At 43.6% G+C, this 26,102-nt stretch overlaps 1 protein-coding gene across 1 annotated transcript in view; it reads right to left on the bottom strand.

Annotated features, from left to right (window-relative positions):
* The window catches only part of plxna2 (plexin A2), a 275,749-nt gene that overhangs the window by 4,819 nt on the left and 244,828 nt on the right, over positions 1-26,102 (bottom strand). The window contains 7 exon segments of the mRNA XM_037773809.1: positions 3,705-3,855; positions 4,159-4,371; positions 4,552-4,721; positions 5,795-5,985; positions 10,201-10,300; positions 19,896-19,999; positions 24,601-24,760. Coding sequence (XP_037629737.1) covers positions 3,705-3,855; positions 4,159-4,371; positions 4,552-4,721; positions 5,795-5,985; positions 10,201-10,300; positions 19,896-19,999; positions 24,601-24,760 — 1,089 coding nt within the window.

The following is a 26,102-nucleotide window of genomic DNA, read 5'->3' as shown; positions in this document are numbered from 1 at the left end:
TAATATGAACATAAAACAGCAAAAAAAAGAACACAATATAGGCCAAGTTGTCACCACCTTTGATATGTCTGTGTCCAAATGCCGCAGCTTTTATGTCAACATATGGTTTCTGGCTTGCCGCTGTGTATCTGTTTGCTATTGTAGATCCATTTCACATCAAACTACATTACACTGGAATGCAGTGTTTCACTCAATAATTCATGAATCAAACAAAATAATTAATTGACCCCTCTTATGCAATGTGTCATTTCAAATATTCTGAGGTAAGGGATAAATAATAAATGAATATGGGAGAAAGAAAAACTGTGACCCACAATGTACCATTTATTCACGCTGAGGCCCACTAGATTAATAACGGAAAATGATTTTCCCTTTGCTCATTAATGGTTCTTGTCCATTTATTCTTACTTAGGGTCGCTCAGAGGCTCAGCAAAGGCAGATACATATATCAATAATATATATTGATACTAGGGCTGTCAATCGATTTAAATATTTAATCGTGTTTAATCACATGATTGTCCATAGTTTATCGTTATTGATTGCAAATTAATTGCACATTTTTTATCTGTTCAAAATGTTTTTTGCAAAGCATGGCAAACCTTTGTTTGCTGCCTGTCCTGTTGCAGAACACAGTATCAGTCTGCCCACACCTACCATCTTCCACTCATCTGCTTAAGTGCTCTCAAAGGCTGGCAGCTACAGGCGGAGCGTTTCCTCCTCCTCATTGGGCCCCGATAGCAATCTATTATTAATCTGTAGCACTGTATGCAGGTGCAGCTCCCACTGTCATCTCCCAAATCCATTTAAGTAGGCTGCAGCTCTGGCCTGGTTAGCCCCTTTGTGAAGGGCTGAGTAAGAATGAAGAGCCGTTAATGCTAGGTGAGGTTTTTACACGCTGCACTCTGGGAGACGGCAGATACCGCAGCACTGATGGGGTACATCATGTGTGTAGAGTGCATGTGTGCAAAATGCGTTTGCATATGTCTCGATGCACGTGTGCATCAGGCAGCTACAACTGCAGAGGCAGCAGAAGTGGGTGTGTGAGATTCATGGAGAGCAAAGGGGGAGCTGACTGGATAATGGGTAAAAAGAGAAGGAACATACAGGAAGGAGAGAAAATAAGGGGTAGGGAGAGAGAAAGAGAGAGAGACACCGCGGTCCAACATAAAGGTCAGGCTAATGCTTCCCAGAGGAGGAGCTGACATTAGAAGCAGAATGTCTCCATAAATGCACTCTCTTTCTCTTCCTTCCCTCCATTTTTATGCTTCCTGTGATCTGACAGTGTGTGTGTGTGTGTGTGTGTGTGTGTGTGTGTGTTGCCCATGATTCCTCTCACGAGAGCCCTATATAACAGATAGTCCACTCTAACTCAGCACAGACGCAAGGACAGAGCAGCATGCCGAGAGCTTGCAGACGTTCACTTTCTGCTCCGCAGATCAGACGCACTGCCTTGTTAAGTGCTGGTCTCACTAGACCTCTGGGCTTTGGGGAAGTCTACTGAAGACTCTGGGCTGACCTCACTAACCTTTGACAGTTACGAATGGTCTGGGAACACCAAGGGCAAGATAAACATACATTAAAAGCATGGGGCAAATTTGTTGCACGTCTTTTGTTCAAACCTGCGTGTAATTAGCAGCTAATTTGCTAAGGAGGCAGCTCATTACGCAATCAGCGCCTGGGACTGCCCTCCAGGTGAAATCTGCAAGTGAAGGAGCTCAGTGTGTAGTTCAGAGAGAGGAGGGATTATCGGAAATCACCAAGCTCAGACAAGAAATTATGCTGCCCAGATATACCTAAATAATGAAGTAAAAACATTCTAAAACATTTAATAAAGGGCAGAGTTCAACTCCACCTGAGAAAAACTATCTGTTACACTATAAATTATTATATCATTTATTTGTAGGAATTTATAATATCAGTTCAACTGGGGTCATTAAATGAAAATGGTGAGAGAGAGAGAGAGAGAGAGAGAGAGAGAGAGAGAGAGAGAGAGAGAGAGAGAAACAGTATGGAGCAGTAGAAGCTCAAAGCAGAGCATGTGGAGGATGGAGATGGTGCTGATACTGATGACGTTTCAATAGAACACAGAGGTAAATGTCTTATCAAATTTAATTAGCAAAAAACACAATTTCCCACCCTCTCTTTGTTTACTGTTTAGAGTTGCATGTTGTGTTCATTTATAATTATCGCTCTCATTTTCTTTCTCTCCATCGGTTGTCTGTCTTTGATTCATTTATTTAGTTGCAGTCACTAAGATGATTCATGTTTCTTTCCCCCACCACAACTTTTCTTTTAAATACTCCTGTGCCATAAAGCCCTTTTCTGTTAGTAGGCTAAACATGAAGTGTTTGTGTGGGCGGAGCGTAGGTGGAGGCAGAGAACACATTAGCTAACTAGTAACTGGAAAGTTTGGTTGGCTTTTTTTTTTTTTTTAACAATTACAGTTAAATCCAGTTCTTCTACAGGAGCGTACTGCTAATCACAGTAATATACTGCCATAACTACTGTGAGGTCACAGTATATAGCTGTCATTTCACAATAACTTACTGTACAAATGATACAGTAACTTGCTATGAAAGTAATGCAACTAGTAGCAACAGTCAAATAAGAGCGTGGCTGAATATACTCGCTCTCAGGGACGCAGTGTTAGTGTCAAGATGGGCTTATCAAAAAGGGACTCGTACAATATTGGCGAAGCATTTCAGAGATGGAGAGAAAATGTTGCTAATAGTTTAGCTACTGCTAACTGCAGCCAATGGCTCACAGCTGCGGCTAGCAGAAGGCTAAGCTATTAGCAACATTGTCTCTCCATCCCTCTAATAGTTTAGTCTTCTGTGTGTGCAGTGAGCTCACCACTACGGCCAGCAGCTGGAACGGCTAATTACACTTAGCAGAAGGCTAAGCTAAACTATTAGCAATTTTTTCTCTCCATTTCAAAAATAGTTTAGTTTATTAGCAACATTTTCTCTTCTTCTCTCCAATAGTTTAGTTTATTAGCAACATTTTCTCTCCATCTCTCTAATAGTTTAGTTTATTAGCAACATTTTCTCTCCATCTCTCTAATAGTTTAGTTTATTAGCAACATTTTCTCTCCATCTCTCTAATAGTTTAGTTTATTAGCAACATTTTCTCTCCATCTCTCTAATAGTTTAGTTTATTAGCAACATTTTCTCTCCATCTCTCTAATAGTTTAGTTTATTAGCAACATTTTCTCTCCATCTCTCTTATAGTTTAGCCTTCTGTGAGAGCAGTGAGCTCACCGTTACGGTGCAACAGCCATGATGGCTAATTGTGGTAAGCAGAAAGCTAAGCTAAACTATTAGCAACGTTTTCTCTCTATATCTGAAACGTTTGCCGATATTGTAGCTCACTAGAGCCTCGAATCACAGTTTGTCATCTCAAATGGATGGATTCTGGCAGCCAACAACACAGCAAGATGACATTTTTCGATGTGCAACTTTAGTCTCCTGCTCTGAAGTGGTTTGTGTTTTGCCTCCAGTCTTTCCTCTGTTGCCTCCAGCTAACACTGTGATGTACTCGTGACGTCGGCTGTGAAAGGGTCTATTTACTCCTGCTTTTTGTACAAAACTGGCCCTTGTAAATTGCACAGACCTCAGTGATTCCTGCATAATGCATCAAAAAAGAATTGTGCTCATGTTCGGAGTGCATGTGTGAGTACATGCGTGTGTGCAAGTATCACTTACCTCCTCACTGTACTTGCTGACGTAAGAGTAGATCTCATTGAGAGCGCTGAGCATGTTAAACTCTGTGGAGTGGAGTCTGGCCTGTTCTGCCAAATAGGCATTCATGTCCTGGTCACTAATGGCTGGCAGCCGGTTGATGTCAGCATAGTACCTGAGGAGGCAGACGAGGGGCAACACTTGGCATCACTGAATCAATGTAATAGCTCAACAGAGACCCAAATTCTTTAGATAGTCAAAGTTTTTGAGCCATAATATAACTTTCACCAACAATGAATTTCTAGTAACAGTCGCTCACAAAAGCCTTTTACACAATCGGGTTGAGAAGTGTAGGCTAAAGAAAGAGAATTATCAATCATTTCCCCCCAAATATCCCAGTTTTTATAGTAAGAGGATACAAAAAAGATGTGACAGAGGGGATCAGGATGGCGTGTAAAGCGATTGCATCAGCTCCTACCTCTCTACCCAGCTCTTGTAATTGGGGATATCTTTAGCGTAGAGCAGCTTATTGGATGGGGAGTCTTTGCCCAGGCGGTGTTCTGAAGTGGAGCAGGAATCCATAAAGGTCTGAGCTACTACAGACAGACAGGCGTCTGTGATGCTGCTCTTATGGATGTCAAACACGAACTGCGGGTTTTTGATCACGTTCACCCAGAAACGCAGTGGAAGGCTGGAAGATGGAGAGACAAAGAGAATGAGTAAGAGAGGAAAAAGTTATCTCACTTGGTGAGTGAATTCTCTGAGGTCAGACAAGTTGAGCTTTACAAGCCTAAAAATAGATTCACCATACGTCATGTTATGTTAAGGATCTGCTGTATGTGATATTACTTTTGTAAAAAAAGGCCCTTACCAGTTGCTTTTCCACGTGTGACGTACGTCTGTGTCATGAATGCCATGTTTGTCTGCCTGCTCATCCAGGAAGTCAAACATGTATTTGATGGCGAGGGGAAGAGTGCTCCCTCGGTGAACTGTACTGAACAACGTCTCAAACAGATCGTCGACAAATTTTTGTAGAGTACCCTGGGAAAAGGAGAGTACGCAGAGATTAGCAATTTGATGGCAACGAGACACAACACTTAAGGCCTTTACACCACGGGGACATTTTTTTTGTATTATTAATTTGCACACCAATATATTTTTTCAAACTGTTATTTTTGTCATGAATACTTTCACACAAAACGCAAATATTATGCGGCAAAAAAGCCTTTTTTCTCAGAACAAGGTCAATATTTCTGAGCTTTCACACTGCGAAAAGAAGGCAACAATCAATCAGTTGCACCTATATTTATCTACAACAACTCGGAGCCTCTGTAGTCTGAGCGAAGACGGCACACTTTATTATTTCTATCAAACCTTGACAAAAGCAGCGCATACCAGATCCACTCCTTCCGTTGTACCTTTCACAATAATAGCCCTAGTTATATAATATTTGCAGGTGAGAATTTCACATTCTCGTGACGATTATTCCATAGACTGTACATAAGAAGTGTATGTAGTCATCGTGACGTCACCCATTGGTTTGTTGACTGCTGTTTTGAAGCCTTGAGTTCGGCATTGTGGCTGTCGACATCTTGTTTTTTTGCAAACAGAAGTGACATGAGAGGGTGGAGCTAAGTACAACCGAACGCTGAATAAGACATTTTTAATTAACAATTAACTTTCATTAACCGTAAACACACTGTGAAAGGGTTAAAGTTCTAAGACAAAAACACGGACAACTCCCAGACCGGAAACGGCATGGCAGCGACCTGGTAGCCACAGTAGCCACGCCCTAAAGCATCCCCTTCTTTATGGTCTATCTGACTCTAAATGGGACCGTAATTTACTAAATGAACATCATGCTGTATTGAGAGATTGAGACCATAAACTCATGTTTGCAATGTTTACTGAGGTAATAAATCAAGAGAGAAGTAGGCTCATTTTCTCATAGACTTCTATACAACCAGAGGAGTCGCCCCCTGCTGGCTATTAGAAAGAATGAAAGTTTAAGGTACTTCTGCGTTGGCTTCACTTTTCAGACTCGGAGGTTGCCCACTGGTTTATTCACCCTCGATGTGTAAAGGCCTTTAAGCAGCGATGTGGTGATATCATACCTTAGTAGCTAGCAGCCTGGTCAGATAAATCTCAGAGACCATCTTGCTACCACGGTCTCCTTCCTTCTGGTCTCCGTGTTCGTGGTTCTTCACCAGGTGCCACACCTTCACACCGCTTTCTAGATCGGGGGTGATCATGGGAGCACGTGAACGGAGGCTGTCGGGACTACCCGTGTAGCGGAATGAAGAGTCTGTCCAGGGAAAAAAAAAATGACAGAGATGCAGAATTATCAGTCCTAAATGATTAAATGACACACATACACAATCTCATTTCCAACTCATTATGAAGCCGAATCCTCTGTGCCCCCCCCCCCCCCCCCCCCAAACTGTGCTGTAAAGGAAATTGCAGTGGTGGATAATTTCATAGAACAGCAAAGTAATGAAAGGGAGGGGAAGTTGATTAGTAGTGGCCCTCTTGAAACTGGAATCCTAGATGTCACACAAGACCTTGCCACCCATTTATCTTCATTCTACATGCAGTGTGCAGGACAGAGGTATTTACAAAACACTACATATTTATGCTTCGTTTGCCTCTGCTCTCTCTATCATGAATAATTTGATCGTTGTTAGCTTTTTTCTTATTTTTTTTCCATTTCTGAACTCATTTTCTCTTCCTTTTCACTCTTGATATAATCCCTGCCTCACTGATGGAGACAAGGTTGTGCCTGGCTCCTCTTAAAAGCACTCATAATTGGCTCTTCTCTGCCACATTGTACTGACGCCATGTTGAAAACGTCCCTGTCACACTCTAGTCAATGCATCAAAAGATCCCTAATTCGTTAAGCAACGAAGTCACCCTCCTTCATCCATACGTCGCCTGCTCTTGTGTTCCTGCCTCCTTGCTTTTCACTCAGTCTGAATAATGCTGGTTTCAGTTTCCCTAATTAACCGGCAGGCATCCACTCCTGGCAGCGGGCTCTCTGGAGATTCAGGATCCGAAGATCTCAATGAGGATCTCTCCGACCTGACTTCAAAGGCTGAGCTGAACAAGAAAGCTTTTTGCTTCCGATACAGCCACTTACACCTTTCAAATAAGACCGACCTGCACCTCTGCAGTGACCACTAGGGACCAGGGCCTGAGTAGAGGGGTTGAATATACGTATGTGAATGTGTGCAGGGCGGATTGAGGTCCCAGATCCCATCTTAATCCAGTCACTGGTTTTTACTGCTTTGGTATTTCCTCGCCCACTCCCACTCCCCAATTCCCCTAACACTAAGCAGGCACCCGCACAAAGAACGTACAGTATATTGCTAAGAAGTGAAAGTCAATTGGTCGTTCTATTGCAACGTTAGCGTCCAGCAGCGAAGCTAAGCTTCCGCCATTTTGGACTGAAAGCGACAAACAAAGAGCCGTACAAAAGTTAAACATAATTATTTCTATTCTATTGTCATATTTAATGTCTGCAACAAAATGGCCTGTGTTGAACAATAAAAATATTATAAATATGCATAGTATTATAACTATTTACTTCCTAACTTAACTTTTTTGCCTGGCTGCTTCCCAGAGGAGCATAAAGTGAGCGATGGACATAAATGGAAGTTAGAAAAATCCAGCACACAGATTTTGAGAGCAATCTCAAACTTTTTCATGTCAAGGATCCAAAATCGTCCAACAGACCACAGACCATGGATGTAGAAGAGGGTCCAACAGACCACAGACCATGGATGTAGAAGAGGGTCCAATAGACCACAGACCGTGGAAGTAGAAGAGGTTGTGTCCTGTGCTTTTGCCCTGCCTGTCGTGCTACTAGCTACTGGCCGATAGCCGGTTGTTTGGGAACAGAGACGTTAATACATCCACCACGGTACAGGCTTACAGCATACAGCCCATGGGGGTATTATAAGATAATAAAAGTGATGAATTACAGCCAATATATCCATTATTACAGCCACATACAGCTAGCAAAAAAAACGGCTTATGAGCGTGCAGGGCGGTGCAGTCCTGTAGGTCTGATGCACGTTCATTATGCCGAGGAAAATAACTCTGAATTCAGCTATTAAAGAATTTAAATTTTTTTAAGACATAACAATTTGAATGAGGGCTATTTACGGTGAAGTTGATTTACCTCGAAAAAATGTATACGTCTCTTTATACATCCATGGCCATGGATTCATTGGCGTTTTCGTTCCAAAATGGCAAAAGTGCTACCACAGCTCCATCTAACAGCTGTTGTAAAAAAAGCAACTGAGTTTTGCCTCTTTGCTTCTATACTCTTTGATCCGCAGCCCTTCTGCTGCAGCCACCCAGCTCCTGGACACAGCCAGGCAGTATGGGAGTGTATTCTGGCGGATTTTAAGGCTCGAAGAGGGGGGTGGGTGGGTGGGGGTGCCGGCAGTGTAAATTGAGTCAAGATGCTAAGTGTTGAACGTGAAATTGGTATGAATCCATCAGCAGGTGTCGAGGTGCAGCTGTGCCTGCTGTGCCAACCCATGATTGATGAGGGACGGGCACACGCCAGCAGAGCCTCCGCTTTCTATGCCATGCACGTCCAGCTCCAGAGCACTCGCACACACAAAGTTAAAATCAAGAGAAGAATGCGAGAGAGAGCCTCCCAGCAGCTCATTGCAATTTGTGACTAAGATATTTGAGAGTAATGACTAGAGGTAAAACTCCAGAAGCAGAGGGCAGATTAAGATCCGATAACAAAATAACAACCAAATGCAAATTAGGGTTCCTCTCTGTTGTTACGTTAGTAGTTACTAGGACTGTCAATCGATTAAAATATGTAATCGCGATTAATTGCAAATTAATAGCACTTTTTATTTGTTGGAAAAATGTACCTTAAAGGGAGATTTGTCAAGTATTTAATACTTTTATCAACATGGGAGTGGGCAAATATGCTGCTTTATGCAAATTAATGTATATATTTATTATTTTAAATCAATTAACAACACAAAACAATGACAGATATTGTCCAGAAACCCTCACAGGTACTGCATTTAGCATAAAACAATATGCTCAAATTATAACATGGCAAACTGCAGCCCAACAGGCAACAACAGCTGTCAGTGTGTCAGTGTGCTGACTTGACTATGACTTGCTCCAAACTGCATGTGATTAATATAAAGTGGGCATGTCTGTAAAGGGGAGACTCGTGGGTACCCATAGAACCCATTTACATTCACATATCTGGAGGTCAGAGGTCAAGGGACCCCTTTGAAAATGGCCATGCCAGTTTTTCCTCGCCAAAATTTTGCGCAAGTTTGGAGCGTTATGTAGCCTCCTTTGCGACAAGCTAGTATGACATGGTTGGTACGGATGGATTCCTTAGGTTTTTCTAGTTTCATATGATACCAGTAACTTCACTCTAGCTTTAAAAATCAGCCCGCTACAACCTCCGAAATATCGGTTGCGTTAATGCGTTACAGAAATTAGTGGCGTTTAAAGGAATTTTGCGTTAACACATGATTCTCGCGCTAACTTTGACAGCCCTAGTAGTTAACACTTGGATAATTGTCATCAGTTATGCTGCGAATGTCACTCCACATTATTTTACAACACATACACTGAAGATAAATGTCTTTTTTCACATAAAATATCCACAGGTATCCAATCCCAAATAAGAGCGTGTAATTGCTCGGAGGGATTATAGTTTTGTTTCTGTGTTAGGCAGTTTAAAGGCAGTGTTCACTTTCTGTCCCCAATCCTGATAATTGGCCATGCTCACTTATCTTTTCTGCGGTTTGTGTGAAGTATCATTCACACAGAATAATTAGCAATCACAAGTTGCCTGGTGCTGCTTTGTGTGTCTGGAATGGGACCAAATTTGGCACCCAGCGGCACAAACTACAAGCACATCTGAAGTATGGCGTGTGTTTGCATGCATGTGTGTATTAGGTTGCTGTATCCAAGTGTGGGTGCAACGTCTACTACTAATGTAGTAGTAGTAGAGTGTCCTGCACAGAATGCATCCTCGTTATAATCATATTACGGCTTTAAAATCAAACAATGGTTACGTCTCTCCCTCCCCCCTCTTCTTCATCTCTTTCTCTCTCTAGTCTTCCCATTATCGTACCATCCAACAGAGTTTGGAACTGAACAGTAAAGCAAACTGCAGCACACACAGTTGGAGAGAGAAAAAGGCTGCAAAAAAACACAACAACCCCTCTGCAGCAGAGAGAAGAGCAGCTCCAAACAGGGCTGACCATGGCTTCGGGGAGAAGTGAATTTGGCTTTGTTCATATCTGAAACAACTAATATAAAAAAACATTTTGATGCGTCTGTGAGGCAACAAGTGCAACAGGATTACATTTGCATGGAATTAACTGTTGATTAACTGTTGAATAAGCTTGCAAATACATACATACGTGATTGCCTAATTGTTATGCCGTATGTCATTTTGCAAATCAATGTAATCAATGTCGCAGCAAGGGTATAAAAAGAGCAATCTGGTCCACTGACTCACCGTATCTGCTGATGGAGGTGCGGGATATGCTGGCTGAGGAAGGGATGTTGTACGAAGAGGTCTGTTTGGGCACCAGAGCCACAACGCAGCGGTCTGACACCTATGTGAAGAGACACATACAACATGAATCAGCTGGTACCATAATGGTGATTTTCACAATTTTGAAAGGTGCTATTGATAACATTGATAACATTCAGCCACTAGATGTCACGTTCTCCCTCCCCTGTTTCATTGCATTCACTTTACAACAAGTGGTTGCCAGTTCGTTGCACGAACTGCGTATTTCATGGTTGAGTGTAGTAAGACTTGACAGTCATGTCAAGTGATGAATCTTTCGTGGTGAAAAATGAAGTCATTTTGCAACATGTAGCTATAGGCCTACATTAGGTGTGTGCCGAGCATCGTAAAACACACTGCATTCAAACTCGAGAGAAACAAAACAAAATTCACCAAAACCGTCTTGGTTAGCCTTTCCATCAATCACCAACTCTGGTTTGGTCCAAATAAACCCTTATTTCATATATTTTTCTGTCGGCCACCCACTTCTCAATCCCCTCTGATGTGCATCTTCGTTGTTTGAGGGAACTATAACATTAACTGGACGCGACCGTCACTAATGCCAAGATGCTAACGTTCAGCTAAGCTTCAGGGATTGAAGCTGTTATTTTTCTCACTTTGACAATCTAAACCAGTGACAACACATTAGTTAAGGTTGTAAGGACTATGGCTGTTTGTAGTTGTTGGTTTTGTTTAAATATACCGAAATGTAATTTTATGGGTTATTGTTTTTTGTTTTTTGATTAAGCTAAGATATTAGCTAATATGTGCTAACGTCTGGTGTCACTTGTTGCCACGGTAAATATTCAAGTATTCTGCAAACTGATGGAGACACCAGTGTCAAACTCAGCCATTTATCTGTTTCCACACTGACTTGATTGCTGATGACACTGAAACACTGCGTGATCCCAACGTTTTTACACTATTGTCTAACAAGCCTTGTTAGAAGTGGGAACCTGACGTCAGATATCTTCCACAGAGATAAACAAAACATTCATTTTGGACCCGTCAACATTTTTCAAATGATTAATTCACAATCATAATCTTTTTTTTTTTTTTTAGGAAAAGCCATACTTTTACTCGGCACCTTTCTACAAGGTCTGTGGATGTATTACTTTTTAAACAAGACTCGGTCCAAACTGAGTACACTGTATATGGCTGGACCGCGTACGGTCAGTCTGTGAATATGTGGCAAAATTGTTACACAAATAGTCAGTGGTCATGTCTATATCATTAAATCCAGCGGTACATGTCCACCCGGTCCGGCGAGGACACTAGGGGACGCACTGCTCCACTCAACTGGCCGTTCAACAGCTTGGTCCAAGTTTTGTGAGTCGGACGCGTCGTGCTGGACGGGCTCATTTGCGTTACAGCCAAAAATATTCGTCTACGAAAAAATGTTATCTATAAGACCTATGATGGATGGGTGTTTATTCTGAAACATGTGTTTCCCTGAAAAATGTTTTAGTAAAGGGTAGGTTACAGTGAAGGAATGTAAGGCCCTTAGTGAATAATCCCGTAAACAAAACATATCCCAAACCCCTACGCAACCCATCCCTTCTTGTCATATCTGCGCTCCCTGCTGTTCTCTACCACAGCCCCGTGGCTTTCCTTCAGCACAGCAGAGTGCTGTGGCTGCATGATGGCTGTACTCAACATGACTGTCATTGTCATCCCCCTTCACAAACATTAGAGACATGATGTAAGCTTTGGAACTGGGATAAGACGCTAAGAGGGAGTGAAAGAGAGAGAGGAAAAGGGAAAGGGAGACTGCCAGAAAGAGAGAGACGGAGACTAGAATGCTGAATGTCTCATCTCGTGTACACTTTTCACCCTTAAAGAAAATGGGGTACGCAGGTATAATAATAGCAGTAGAGCAGCACGGAGTCGGAGTCAAAGAGAAAGACGAAGAGAAGAAGCTGTGTGAAAGATGGAGTGTCGTCAGACTGAGGTTCATTCTTTTCTCCCCCTCTGTGGTTTATATTTACAAAGGGCTCTTGGTCCTGTGTGATGTCATTTCAGATAAGCAGAGAAAAACTGATGAAAATGACATTAGAAAGGAGGGTTTTAAAATCTGCTTTTAACAGAGATCCATAATCATCTAACAGTGTAATTAAATAGGGGCCGGGCAACTGTGCCCACTTGTTTTTGTCAATATTATTCTTCTTCTTCTTCCGAGGAAATCTGCCTTCCCATGCATGAAAATAAATCAGACTTTGCACATAGGTCCAGTCCGATGCCAAACTTCGTCAACTGTGTGCTACTAGTCCTGATGGTGGCGGTACAGCAACCGTCTAAAGTTTAAAACTTTGAAAAGTCATAACAAATCAGCCGTACGTGCTACAACTTTGCAACTTTCACCAAAATGTAGACCCAGGTGAGTGGAAATGTTCATATATTTCAACCTGGCAGGAATTATGAAGTCCATCACTATACCTATCTCCTCCTGAACGTTTTGCTCATTTCACACCAAACTTGCTGAGCTGCATCTTCAGACTGTCCTCCACAAACAATCCAGACAGATTTTAGAATAAAAAATTGAGCCCAATGTTTTAGTGTAAACACTACTGTACACAGCTACTGCAAATTATCGCTAAATAAAGCTCCAATGTTTCTGAAAATATATGACAAAATATTGAGGTCACCCTAGATGTAGTGTGGAAATATCATCATTTTATCTCAAAAACTGTATTTTTGACAGTATTTTGAATTCTATCTTCATGTAAACCATTGCAGTCAATGGAAATCAAGCATTTTTAAACATCAGTTTGTCACTTATGGAGCAATCAATCGTCGTCAAAATGAATTACTGGCATCTCTATGTTGTCTGGATGAAGTACAGAAACTGAATTTTTGACACTAGTTTGAAATCTGCCTTTACATGCAACCCTGGTGATTGCCTCAGTCATAGTGTGAAGTAGGACTTTCGCCCGGGCAGTAACCTCACCAAGATGCTGACTTGACCTTGGTGTCTGAGGTTGTGAGTTCGAGACCTGATAGAGGCACAACGAACATGCTAAGTCCTTGAAGATTTAATGATGGTGGACCATCCTGTTTTTCTCATTTGTCTTCCTCCTCTTCTTCTTCCTCCTCCTCAAAATGCCCGGCCCCGACCTACAGCTGCGCAGCAGCAATAATTAATCATGAGATGACAATTTAACCATAATGAATTTTTAAAATGGTACTTCTGTTAGTACACCATAACAACCTTGTTTTAGAAAAAAATGCAAAACACAGCAAACAAAACTAGTAGTTCTTTTCTGAAATCCCAAACAACAAACAGCTTGTTGGCTGGCATTTACAGTCCACCCCGAGGAGGGATTTGTGCTTCAGACCCAGAGAAGAAAAAAACTTCTCCAGTGGAGAAATAAACAAAAGACAAATGCCAGGATCCAAAAGGAATACCTCAAAGATTCTATAGAAAAACACAAAATGATTCTTTTCATTGGCTTTAGTAGGATTGGGCTCCTTTCCATCCCTTGTTGGAGAATAAGCTGCTGGATGTTGGGATGGGCATTTACAGAGTTCCTCCTTGCTCTCTAGACCCAACTGCCTCTCATTCTCCCTAAGTCTCATCCTCACCCCTTTCTTCTCCCACTCTTCCCAAACTAATCTCGGCTGTGCTATTAGCCGGAGTTGGCCATCTGGCCTCTACTGGCCTCGCTGGAGAGGCACTTGAAACTGGGGATGAAATCTGGAGGAATCCTCTTAAAAGACCCCGGCTTCTTGGAGGGAAATGAAAAATGATCTTCCTAACCCCCACCCCCTATGCACGACCGGCATCTTTGACCCTTCCATCTCTCACCTCACCTCCTTCTCATTTGTCTCGGGTTTCCTGAACCTAAATTCTACAGCCTCTCCATCCTACAGCCTCCTCTCGGCTGACGATGCACAGACCAACTCTAATACACCAACAGCGTGGACTTCCGTGAAGTTTTCCACCGCTATTCCTGTGATACATTTTCTGTGAGGAGCATGAAATAGCTTCTCTGTCCTCCCCCCTTCCCTTTACGCCTCCCTCCATCCCTTTCTCTCTGCTTTTTTTATGGCTGACAGAGAGGCTACAGCAGAGATGGGTCCTTGTGATAGAGTTAATGATTGAAGGCGTGCAGATTCGCCCTTCAGGGATAATCCAGTGTGGGGCTGATAGTGGGCAGGTGAGATAAGGGCTGTGGGCCCTGCCTGTGATAAGACCTTCCATTAGACAGTGCAGAGCCAACCAGACAGCAGAGTGCGGTCAGCCTCTATCTTTCTGTCCTCAGCTCTCTCTCCCCACACAATCCACAGGCCCGGTGCTAGCCTGTTTCCCCTCGGTGTCCCATCTCTCCTGGACTCGTGACCCGAGATCATGATGCTTATCATACCTGTCCACTCTGCCCAGTAGCTTGGAAACACACAACCTGTTCATACGTGCCCTCCTCGTCAGGAATGACAAAATGTGTGATGGGTAGTGGCGGCAAAGCCTCCTGCCAGGCCACCAGGTGGATACATTGGGAGAATCTTCATAAGAGTTAAATGCCAATCTGACGGTCTTTCTGATGGAATTTAAGTTGGGTTTTATCACAGACTGTATATAAGAAGTGGACGTAGTCACCGTGATGTCACCCACTGGTTTGCGGACTGCCGTTTGAAGCATCAAGTTCAGCATTTTGGCCGTTGCCATCTTGTTTTTTTTGCAACCAGAAGTGAGCAGAGAGCTGAATAAGACATTTTTAGGCTTTCATTAACTGAAAACACACCGTGAAAGGGTTAAAGTTCAAAGATGAAAAAACAGACAACGACGTGGTAGCGACCTGTTAATCACAAGCTACACCCTAAAGCATCCCCTGCTTTATGGTCTATCTGACTCTAAATGGGACCATCATTTACTAAATGAACATCATGCTGTATTGAAGAAGACTTGAAACTAGAGATTGAGACCATAAACTCATGTTTACAATGTTTACTGAGGAAATAAATCTAGAGAGAAGTAGACTCATTTTCTCATAGACTTCTATACAACCAGACTTCTTTTAGCAACCAGAGGAGTCGCCCCCTGCTGGCTGTTAGAAGGAATGACAGTTTAAGGCCCTTCTGCATTGGCTTCACTCTTCAGACCTTGAGTTGTCCTCTGGTTTTAATTGATGAAATGTGTCACTGAAGAATCATTGTGAGTTTTTACAAATACTATGGTTGTTGCTATTAGAGATATGGCTTACGTTGCGTTCACACTGCGAGCGACACAACAACAGGCCACCAGTCATTATCAACAGAAGCCTGGTCTCAACTTTTTTCCGCACTCCAATGATGCGGCGAAACATCAACCAATCATATGTTTTTGTTTCACTCTGTTCCGTTTTATCTAAAAAATGCCGTTAGCCAGTTCTCAGTGCTATTTAACAACATAACTACGTCAACGAGTGCTCGAGCAACACTTCAACAGCGAAAATGTAGCTGGCCACACTTGGCTGTTTTGTTGCAGGGTGCAGCCGCAGCGCAGGGTTAATCAAATATGTCTCTTTTAATGGGAAAAACATATTTACTCAATATTTGTCCTCCTAAAAACCTTCATATTCCGAGATTTGTATTCAGATTTACAAAGGGGACCAGCGAGCCAAGACAGATTCATGAACAGATAGTGATGTAGTAGTATCCGTTGTGTCTGGGGCTGTTGAAAATAGCCCAAAATGCCCCAAGTGATGTCTGCAAGGTGGGTAACAGGATCTAGCTGGCAGGCTCTCCTGGTGTGGTCATCAGTGTCTGCTCTCCCTGTTCCTTCACCGCAGAGAGGAGGACACACAGAGGTCACCAGGCAGCAGTAGGGATGGAAGTTTCCAAAAGGACTTTTTCATTTTGACGCAGTCTCGGCCCAAAGTGAGAGGGAGCAGTGCGCCCTTTACTGTCACTCACTTGCACATTAGGAATAATATTCCAGACAAAACACACACTGCCCATGTGTCCCTGCAAACAGCCGCAGCCCACCTGTCATAAACCAACACTCTGTCAAACATCATCAATGTAATTACTCACACAGCCCCGGTGAATACGACGTGGGCCTGTTTGCAATTTGAATCATCATAAATAACCTAAGCAGTCTGACAACTTCAGTTCATAATAATGTCCTGTTTATGAGGATTGTTAAGATGTCTGATTCATGTGGCTGTGGCGCAGTTTGTCCCTGCTTACTGCCTGGATACTGCATCCAGCAGGAGCAACATGTCTCGAGATGACAAAGACGGGGGAGGTGGGGAAGAAAAAAAGGTGTGATGACACCCTTTCCTTTGACCGGGTGGAAGATTAAACAAACAAAAAGATCCAAATAATCAGCCCAAAACTCTCCAATCTCATAAATCTTCTATCTCAACTGTGTATAAGCATGTGCAATGCGGGTATGTGCTGTATGTGTATGCTGTATGTGTGTGCACATGCATGGTGTGCATATCTGAGTGTGCTTCTATCTTCTTCTGTCTTTATCTATGCAAGAAAGAGTGGCGTGGGAGGATGGGAGTTTAGTCCCCTGACTGTGAATGCCAAGGTGTTAAATAAAGATTCTCATTTTGAATGTGTGCATTTATGTTTTTAGTAGGGCTGTCAATCGATTATAATATTTAATTGTGATTAATCACAAATTAATCACATATTTTTGTATCTGTTCAAAATGTACCTTAAAGGAGATTTGTCAAGTATTTAATCCTCTTATCAACATGGGAGTGGACAAATATGCTGCTTTATGTAAATATATGTATATATTTATTATTGTAAATCAATTAACAACACAAAACAATGACAGATATTGATCCAGAAACCCTCACAGGTACTGCATTTAGCATAAAACAATATGCTCAAATCATAACATGACAAATTGCAGCCCAACAGGCAACAACAGCTGTCAGTGTGTCAGTGTGCTGACTTGACTATGACTTGCCCCAAACTGCATGTGATTATCATAAAGTGGGCATGTCTGTAAAGGGGAGACTCGTGGGTACCCATAGAACCCATTTACATTCACATATCTGGAGGTCAGAGGTCAAGGGACCCCTTTGAAAATGGCCATGCCAGTTTTTCCTTGACAGAATTTAGTGTAAGTTTGGAGTGTTATTTAACCTCCAAGTTGCGTTAACGCATTAAAGAATTAGTGGCGTTAAAACAAATTTGTGTTAACGCGTTATTATCGCTCTATTTTTTAATTCTGGTGTAACAGGGAGCTGGGAAAGTGTGCATTTCCTAGTCCAGGTTTATGTAAACCCTTATTTCCCATGTGGCAGGGTAAATAGCCAGTGGGGTTTCTTGGGAGGCTGTGAGCCCTAGGAATGGTAATGCCTCCGTGTGGTCCCCGTGTCTCTGCTGTGAGAGAATTAGCAAGGTGATGCTCGGTCTCACGCTGCATATTTCAGAACCCCTCTTTCAATATTTCCTCTTTCCCATTTGTTTTTCTTCAAGCTTTTCCCTCACTCTGGGGCTTAATGAGCTGTGCTCCCTTGTTGCGATAGGCAGCCAGATGTTCTGTCGCAGCTGCCAATGCGATGGCTTGGTGTGTGTGACGCAAACACACACACAAGCACACACACAGGGGCCACTGCCAGCTCATCAAAACAGTAACGATGCACAAGTGCCTCTGTTGTCGCGTCCTGCTCTCATCTCTCCTACCACCAACTGCCCTGTTCCTCTGTGCTCCCTCGCTTCCTCTCTCTTCCCCACATTGCCCCGCCAGCATCTCCTCTGAAGTTGCACAGTGTCGGGCCTTACGTTTTGCGCGGGGACCATCAGATGCGTGATCAATAGGAGTCCTTAGATCTGCTATTGAGCGAACGAATAAGCGAACACGTGTGTTACCGTGCGGCCAGTAGCATCTCCCCTTGGCTAACGATGGCAGACAGACTGGGATGCAAAGAATTGCAAAAAAACAACAGAGAATCCCATTATGGTGTGGAAGAAAACACCGCTTCATCAAGGATTAAAGCACCGCAGAGACCAAAGAAGAAGAGGTGCTCAGGCCACGAGAGGGAGAACAAAGGAAATGAAAGCAAAAAGGATGCTCATTGCATGTCAGTGGGCGAGAAGGAAAACATGTTAAAGCTTCAGTAGGCAGAATGTTTTTGGCATCATTGGGCAAAAATTCCATAATAACCTTTCAGCATATTGTAATTCAAGTGTTCTGAGAGAAAACTAGACTTCTGCTCCTCCTCATGGCTCTGTTTTCAGACTTTAGAACATCTGCCCCTTGACAGGAGACTTTGGCCAATCACAGATCATTCAGAGAGAAAGCGTTCCTATTGTCTGTTCATTCAACGGAGGCAGCTGTCAATCACTCGTAAACTCCGATCAAACGGTCAAACTAGGCAGCGCTGATCAAATATGAATCAATATTCTGTTACTATAATGCGCTGCCTAGTTTGACTGTTTGATCAGAGTTTGTGAGTGATTGACAGCTGCTCAGAGACGGCAAGGCTCCAGCTCGGCTCTGGTTGGTTGTTTTGTCTCATGCACTACTGTCAGGATATAGTGACAGTTTTATAAAAATAACTTTTTGAATCATATTTGCTCCGATCTACCTACTGCAGCTTTAAGTGGGTTGAGAAATGAAGGTGAGGACAGAAAGGAGGGTGAAAGAAGCTGCATGGTGCCAACTCCTGGGTGAAGGACACTATGATATGTCCTTTCTTCTAATGACTCCTACATCTGTTAAATTATTCTGCTTACTCTGCTGGGGCAGGAGTTCAGAATGACCCCCAGCATGAGGGCTTAAGCCTCACCAGACCTCGTCCCTGCATCTCCTGGTCTCCAACCGCAGCACTCCCCAGCCACAGCTGCATCTCAGCCCCAGCCTCTGCTCTTGACCAGGTAGCCCAGAATCGAGCCCCATGCAGTCTTTAAGCAGATGGTCCCCCTTGGTTGACTAATGAGAGCTTGCTGAGCATGTGCTGCGAAAGATTCATGACCCGCTGAGAAGGCTGCCTTCTCATTCTGCCTTGCCTGTTCCTTTTTTTTTAATTCCTTTTGTTCCTCTTTATCATCTCACTCTGGCTTCCTCTCACTCCCTCCTAGTCTCCTTTTTTCATTTACAACCTCAACAGCCATGAGTTCTTCTGAAAAATGCAGAACTCCTCTTGTACCTCCTCTTTAGCTCTCGACTCTCCTCTCTGTTAAACAGAGGGGCAACAGGTAAGCCCATGGGACCCAAAACTGCAGGGTGTGAATGGAGGTTCTACATGTGAAGAGACAGAAGCAGGCAGGCACAGCGGGACTAATTGTTGCCAGCGTAGGAGTCAACGGGGCAGAGAAAAAGAGAGAGAGAGAGAGAGAGAGGGAGAGAGAGAGAGAGAGAGAGAGATGCTGTCCTCCTGACTGGAGCAGCTTCATCTCTCCGGGGAGGAGGGAGAAGTGTCGGCTGAGATGCCGAGGGTTCATCTCTGCTGCCACCTGTACAGTAATTGTCCTCTATTCTGTCACTTGGATTACGCCAGGCAAGGGCATGCAAATGAGGAGCTGAAAATTGGCTGCCTAAAAAGTCAAGAGCGGGGAAACATCAAAGTTTGCCAAAGGTATGTGGTGCAATTTCCATAATAAAAGCCACAGCAGAAATTGAACAGAAATGAGCCTTTTCTTGATAAAGTTGTTGAGTTAATTAAGGAAAACATGGCGCTGAAGCCTTTGTGTACCTGGTAGTGCATTAGAGTGTTGAGTCTCTTCCAGTCGTTTTCTATCTTGGTGGTGATGTCTTCATCCTGCAACACCACGCGAGCCATTCGCCCCTGGCGCCACTCTGAGGACACAAACACACACTGAGTTATACACACACTGCAAACTACACATCGTAGTGAGCCACAAAGAATGTCATTTGTCTTAGTTTCAGCGGAGAGGTTTTGTGTCATGTGTTAAACAGGGCTTGAAGTGGAAAAAAATACGTGCCAGTGCTCCCCTTATTCACGTTGGTGTGTGTACCGGCCGCTATCAGCCATTCTGAATTTCTACAGTGAATAAAAGATACTAGAAGATATTGGGTTTGGGGTCCTCCCCTAAGAAAATGTGAAGGTTTTTGACTTAAAACTCCAATTTCACATCATTTTGGACCATTATAGACTGGTGCAGGAATGAGCCACTGTCTTAAAACCTGGAAGTGAGTTAGCATTTTAGCACTTCCGGTCCCCTCGTCTGGAAGTCAATGGGTTTTTATATAGATGCCTGAAATAAGGTCTGTGGTTAACACAAGCTGAAGAGATTTTAATGTTTTGTTCTACGTAATAAAATGCCTCAGTAAATATCCCATGAATTTTGAAGCCTTTATGTGTCTTAAAAAAGGCGGTTGCTAACAAGTGGCTAAATGAGACGACTAAACGTCATCATGTGGACTCGTCATCCTTTACAGCCTCGTTGTGTTTACTCGCGCTCATGCAAACATGGTGTAGTTAGTTCATAGCCTAACGTTAGCTTTTTACTTCTGGTGTTTGTATTTACACTTAAAAAATCATAAAAGTGGTGTTCATTTGTGAAGATTATCTTGCTGAACAAAATGTGTAAATATCATAAACGTGTGTTTGTCACAGAGCTTATTTTCTGCAATAATCCAAAACCCAAAGGAACAATCCCATTGGCTTTTTGACCAGGGCGATGCTAACTTCCTGGTTGGCCTAATAAAATAAGTCATGCTTGCTCAACTCATCTCAACATGGCTGCCGAGTCACAAACTTTCTCATTTTACAGCTAAATAGTACACTACAAGATGTTTCTGAGAACATCTGAGGAGAGAAATAGGCATTACAGTAACAGAATATTGATTCATATTTGATCAGCGCTGCCTAGTTTGACCGTTTGATCAGAGTTCGCGAGTGAATGACAGATGCTCAGAGAGGGCAAGGCTCCAGCTCGGCTCTGATTGGTTGTTTTCCTTCGGTCTGTGAAATCTTGCAGATGGCATTAGTAGCACTGGAGGACACCGGAGGACACAGAGGGACATAATCTTTTTCAGATTACATGTCTCATGCACTGCTGTCAGGACCTAGTGATGTATTTTAATCATATTTGCTTCATTTCTACCCACTGCAGCTTTAAATAATGATTTTATTATTTACACATATCACAGCCTTCGTCTGAACATTTCATTCTTCTGGAAAGGTTTGCCCTTTCATCACATATTTTGTAAATCAAAAGGGCAGATTCAGACAAACTCTAATTAATGGTTCATTAAGTCTATTTGTTGACAAATTAAAAAAAACTTATGATGAACTGAACATTGTATCGATAAATTACAGCACCTTCACTCTCAACCCACCCCCTTGACATGTATCGGCTCGTCCAGATGCTCTCCACATTGTTTTTATGTTCATAAAGCTTATCAGGCGCAGCGCAAAAACGCTGGCTATGCCATTATGAATCGTCCAGAGAACCTGATATGGAGAGGGCAGAAAGAGCACCGGCAGCTTGTGAGAAGTGCCGGTGCGCGAGAAAAGGTGACGGAACTCCAAACATTAAAATGTGGAAGTGCCGGTATGTAACGGCCCACTTGTGCACTGGTGTTAAACACATACAACTGAAAAGTGAAAAGCACCATGTGTTCAAGATGCACATCTGCTTTGAATGAACTTGTGGGTAAAGCGTAATACTTTGGTGAGTGCTGCATCCAGTTACCTCGCAGGGCAAGTGTGAAGTGTGCTAAAATAAACCCACGACTTCCTTGTGACACAAAACAAACTCTTAAAACACTTCTCTTTCAAACCTCATTCGCCTTTCAGCCGTCAAACTACACGACTCCCAAAGAGAGCTCTCTCCACACATTACCCAAATGAGCAGATATCAGCAGCCCGGCGTTCTTGTACGGCTCTCGGTGCACGCACTCCTCTCACAGACTTGGATTGACACGCATCTTAATTAAACATTACACACAAACTATTTCAAGATGTATATGCAGGCAGGCTGCTCGCTTTAATTGGTACTTGTGTCATGGAAATGGCGCACTATTAGCATACGCCGCGGTCGGCCCGTCAGGGTCAGAGTGAAGAGGAGAGCGGAGCCGGCGAAAAAGGATGAAAAAGCGATGTATGAGAAAATCTCCTCCTACGGAAAGAGAAAAATTGGAAGCAGGGGGGAAACAGGTGGAGGCTATAAGCGGTGCTGGAGGAGGGCAGGGGCTGACGGCTGGTTGCGGGGTAATGAAATGATAATAAGGGTGTTGACGGGGGAAGTGGACAGCCATTGTGGCTCTCATGCTGGGAGTGATCATTGATTTTCTCCTCTGTTGACTGGGTTTTATTACTCTGTGCCTCTGCCAGGTGACCACATGATATCCCTGCCTGGCACAACAACCTCCCGAAACCATCTCAACTACGCTTTATGGAAAAAAACAACAACAAAAACCCCACAAAGTACATACAGACCAAATTATTTCCAAGACATCAGTGAGAGGATGAGAAATGGATGGAGGAGAACAAGAGAGATGACAGTGGATGGTTATGGCTAGAAAGGATCCGTCCAGTGTAAAACTCTCGTGAGTGTTTCCGTTCATGTATTTACCTTCTGCAGGCATTCTGGATGTCTACGCTTGTAGGAACGTTGCATTTGCAGTTCTGTGCAACATGTTTACATGCTAATTTGAATGAAGTTTGTAATTTGTTTTAGATTACGGTTCTAGTAATGTAATGAAGTCATGAATCAAGTTCAAGGTTAGAGCAGTCTAGGCAGAATGTTTTTGGCATCATTGGGCAAAAATCCCATAATAAACAATCAGCACATTGTAATTCAAGACTTCTGCTCCTCCTCATGGCTCTGTTTTCAGGCTTTAAAACAATCTAGCCCGTGACGGGAGACTTTGGCCAATCACAGGTCATTTCAGAGAGAGAGCGTTTCTATTGGCTGTGCTCCGGCTGGTGGGCAGATCTCAACATGGCTGCCAGGTCATACATTTTCTCATTTTACAGCTAAACAGTACACTACAAGATGATTCTGAAAACATTTTATGTGAGAAATAGTCATTACAGTAACAGAATATTGATTCATATTTGATCAGCGCTGCCTAGTTTGACCGTTTGATCAGAGTTCGCAAGTGATTGACAGCTGCTCAGAGACGGCAAGGTTCCAGCTCAGCTCTGATTGGATTTTTTCCTCCGGTCTGTGAAATCTTGCAGATGCCATTAGGAGCAACGGAGGACACCGGAGGACACCGGAGGACACCGGAGGACACCGGAAGACACAGAGGCTCATGATTTTTTTCTGATTATCTGTCAGGATATAGTGACCGTTTTATAAAAAAAACTTTTTAAAATCATATTTGCTCCATTTCCATCTACTGCTGCTTTAATGTTCATTTCTATTATCTTTATTATTCATTTAATTTTATTATCATTTTGTGTTGATTTTGGTGGCCCCTATGGACAGAAGTGGTAGTGTTTCCGAGCACCAGAGTCCCTTTAAAAAACCTCTCGTTTTACTGCAGCAGGGTCTGACAGTGTGCCCCGCGCAGTCCTGGTTCTGGTTCTCCCGTTCCTCCCTTCCCTCCAGCGGGCCCATTAAAACGGCCAGGGCCTCCAGCAGCGTGGTGTCAGTGGCTCCCAGCGGGGATCGACGGAGCAGCGAGACAAAACTCTGCTCCTGGCTGAGGAGGAGCCGCTTCTGCCGGGCGCCGAGCTCTCCACCTCCCACCGAAGCTGCCGGCTGAAGGAGTGTCTGGTGAACAGTGTTAATACAAAGGTCTTCTCTCCCCCGCGAAGGGCATCCGATCCCTTCTGAGTTGTTTTCCCAAAGTCTTACAACGAAAACGTGACTTCATATTTACACAAGTCGGATCCTTTCTAACCATAAGCACGGTGGTTGGACTCAGAGACATATTGTGGAGTGATGGACACCATGCTGATTTGCAGCAAAGCAGAGGGGGGCTTTTGTTCTCTCTGTCCATGTGAAGCGAGAGAAAATGAGAGGGACGGGGAAAATGGGAGGCGAGGTACGGACACAGGCGAGAATGGAAGTGGCAGACTGCGTAGGAGTGGAGCCCGGCGTGACGCTGACAAGCCCGTCTGTCAGCTCTTACCTGGGTCGGCCAGACAGCTACGTCACAGACGCTAAAAAAACACATGCACACTGCTCTAACTCCATCTACTGTGTCTTATTGCCGCTACCAGGAAGTGAAGGCAGCCAGACGTTGGGATGCGGCACACACTGTCAGTCAGTTTGATAGAAGGCCTGGCAGCAGCACACTGAGGCTGGCCGGGCTGCTGGAACACAGCTTTTATCACACTAATGCACTGATAATCTGTACACATGGCTAGCTTTTCTCTCACTGATAGATTAATCTGTGGGTGTGAAGGACTTTACACCTGCCAACTGCATCTGTGAGTGTCTGGATTGTGTGTGTGTGTGGGTGCGAGTGTGTCATACCGAGGTCCATGTCGACAGCACGCGGCCGCTGAGAATATGGCATGTTCTTGTAAACGGCGTCCAATATCTTCTCCTTCACCTGGGTGATGGTGTCACAGTTGAGCACCTTCACTGGAATCTCTGGACTGTTCTCGTTGTCTGGGTTCACACAGTTTAGGATCTGGATCGTACAGATGGGAGAGAGAAAAATCACAGAAGGAAACGAGAGAGCAGAGGAAGTGGCTAAAGGTGTCCCATCACCGCCTGGACTTGGGTCCAGCTTGAGGCTTCGCCCTCATTAGAGTCTCCTTGGAGCATGGCAGGAGCTTTGAGAAACCATTTCCGCTCTCTCTGGCATCCCAAAATCTAATTTCACACCTTCGGCGGGACACCAATTTCCAGCTCTGCCGGGGCATTAGCACGTAATGAGCCAAATTCCCAGTCGGAGCAATCAGAGCATTGTCATGTCACATGCTGGCTGCGTTGAGTGTGTTTTTCCTCGGCGTGTGCATGCCTGTGTAGAGGCGGCCGTTTGGCGTGTTGCAATCTCCGCAGCCACCTACCCTGATGTTGGACCAACACTGGGATCATTAGTTAATTTTCTTCCCATACAGGGAGGAAGGAACTCAACACAGCAGACACAGCAATGTTGTCTTAAAAACGGTTTGTGGTGAAAAAGTAAAGATTAAAAAAGTCAAGTTAAGAAACTATATGTGCATACACGCCAATCACGTGGGGAAGGCTGATCAAAAAATAAATGAATAAAACTGCATCTTAAAAATGCATCTATTTATACTGCTATTACTGTATTACAAGAGTGACATCGTTTCAATGTGTATGTGTTTCCCATTAATAATTACCTCGACCCGCCACAGTTTCAGAATGAACCAAACATATTTTTAAACTTCTCAAATGGAGGGGTCCGCGTCTACGGGGTTTCAACTGGGCGGGTCAGAGACGGCCACTCAGTGTAGGAGATGAGGATCCCCTCGTGGGACCTTTCCCCAGCACCGTTTTAACACACAGGCTTATCGGGGACCCGACGACGAGAAAGGGCCCACGAGGCTCGGGGGGAAAATAAATAAAATAAAATTCACAGAGAGAAGCGTTACCGGGCGAGCAACGGGATGTTCCGCACGTAAAGACGCAACAGCAGCAGGGTTTTTACTCAACCTAAAATTCTGGTGAGATCTGTTTCTCTTACTGACTGACTGAGTGAAGGGGGGGGGGGACTGACACTCGTAAAGAGATGGAGGTTCTCCATTGACACGGTAATATAGACTCTCTCTCCATCTGTGTGTGTGTGTGTGTGTGCGTGTGTACCCGGTAGTTTATTTATTCACAGAGCAAGTCACTGCATTTCCTACAACACTGTCCAGTAAAATGTTTTAAAATAAAAGCTTTGTGTTAATAAATGAAGGAATTCTGTCCACAGAAAAAACACTCGAGGGCTTTTATTTTGACACGAAAGCAGGAATAAAAAAATAAAATCTTTACTTTTATCATGTCTGTGACATATTCTA

Source organism: Sebastes umbrosus, chromosome 6, assembly GCF_015220745.1.
Source record: "Sebastes umbrosus isolate fSebUmb1 chromosome 6, fSebUmb1.pri, whole genome shotgun sequence".
NCBI lineage: Eukaryota > Metazoa > Chordata > Actinopteri > Perciformes > Sebastidae > Sebastes > Sebastes umbrosus.
This window is presented reverse-complemented; position numbering and strand designations above follow the sequence as displayed.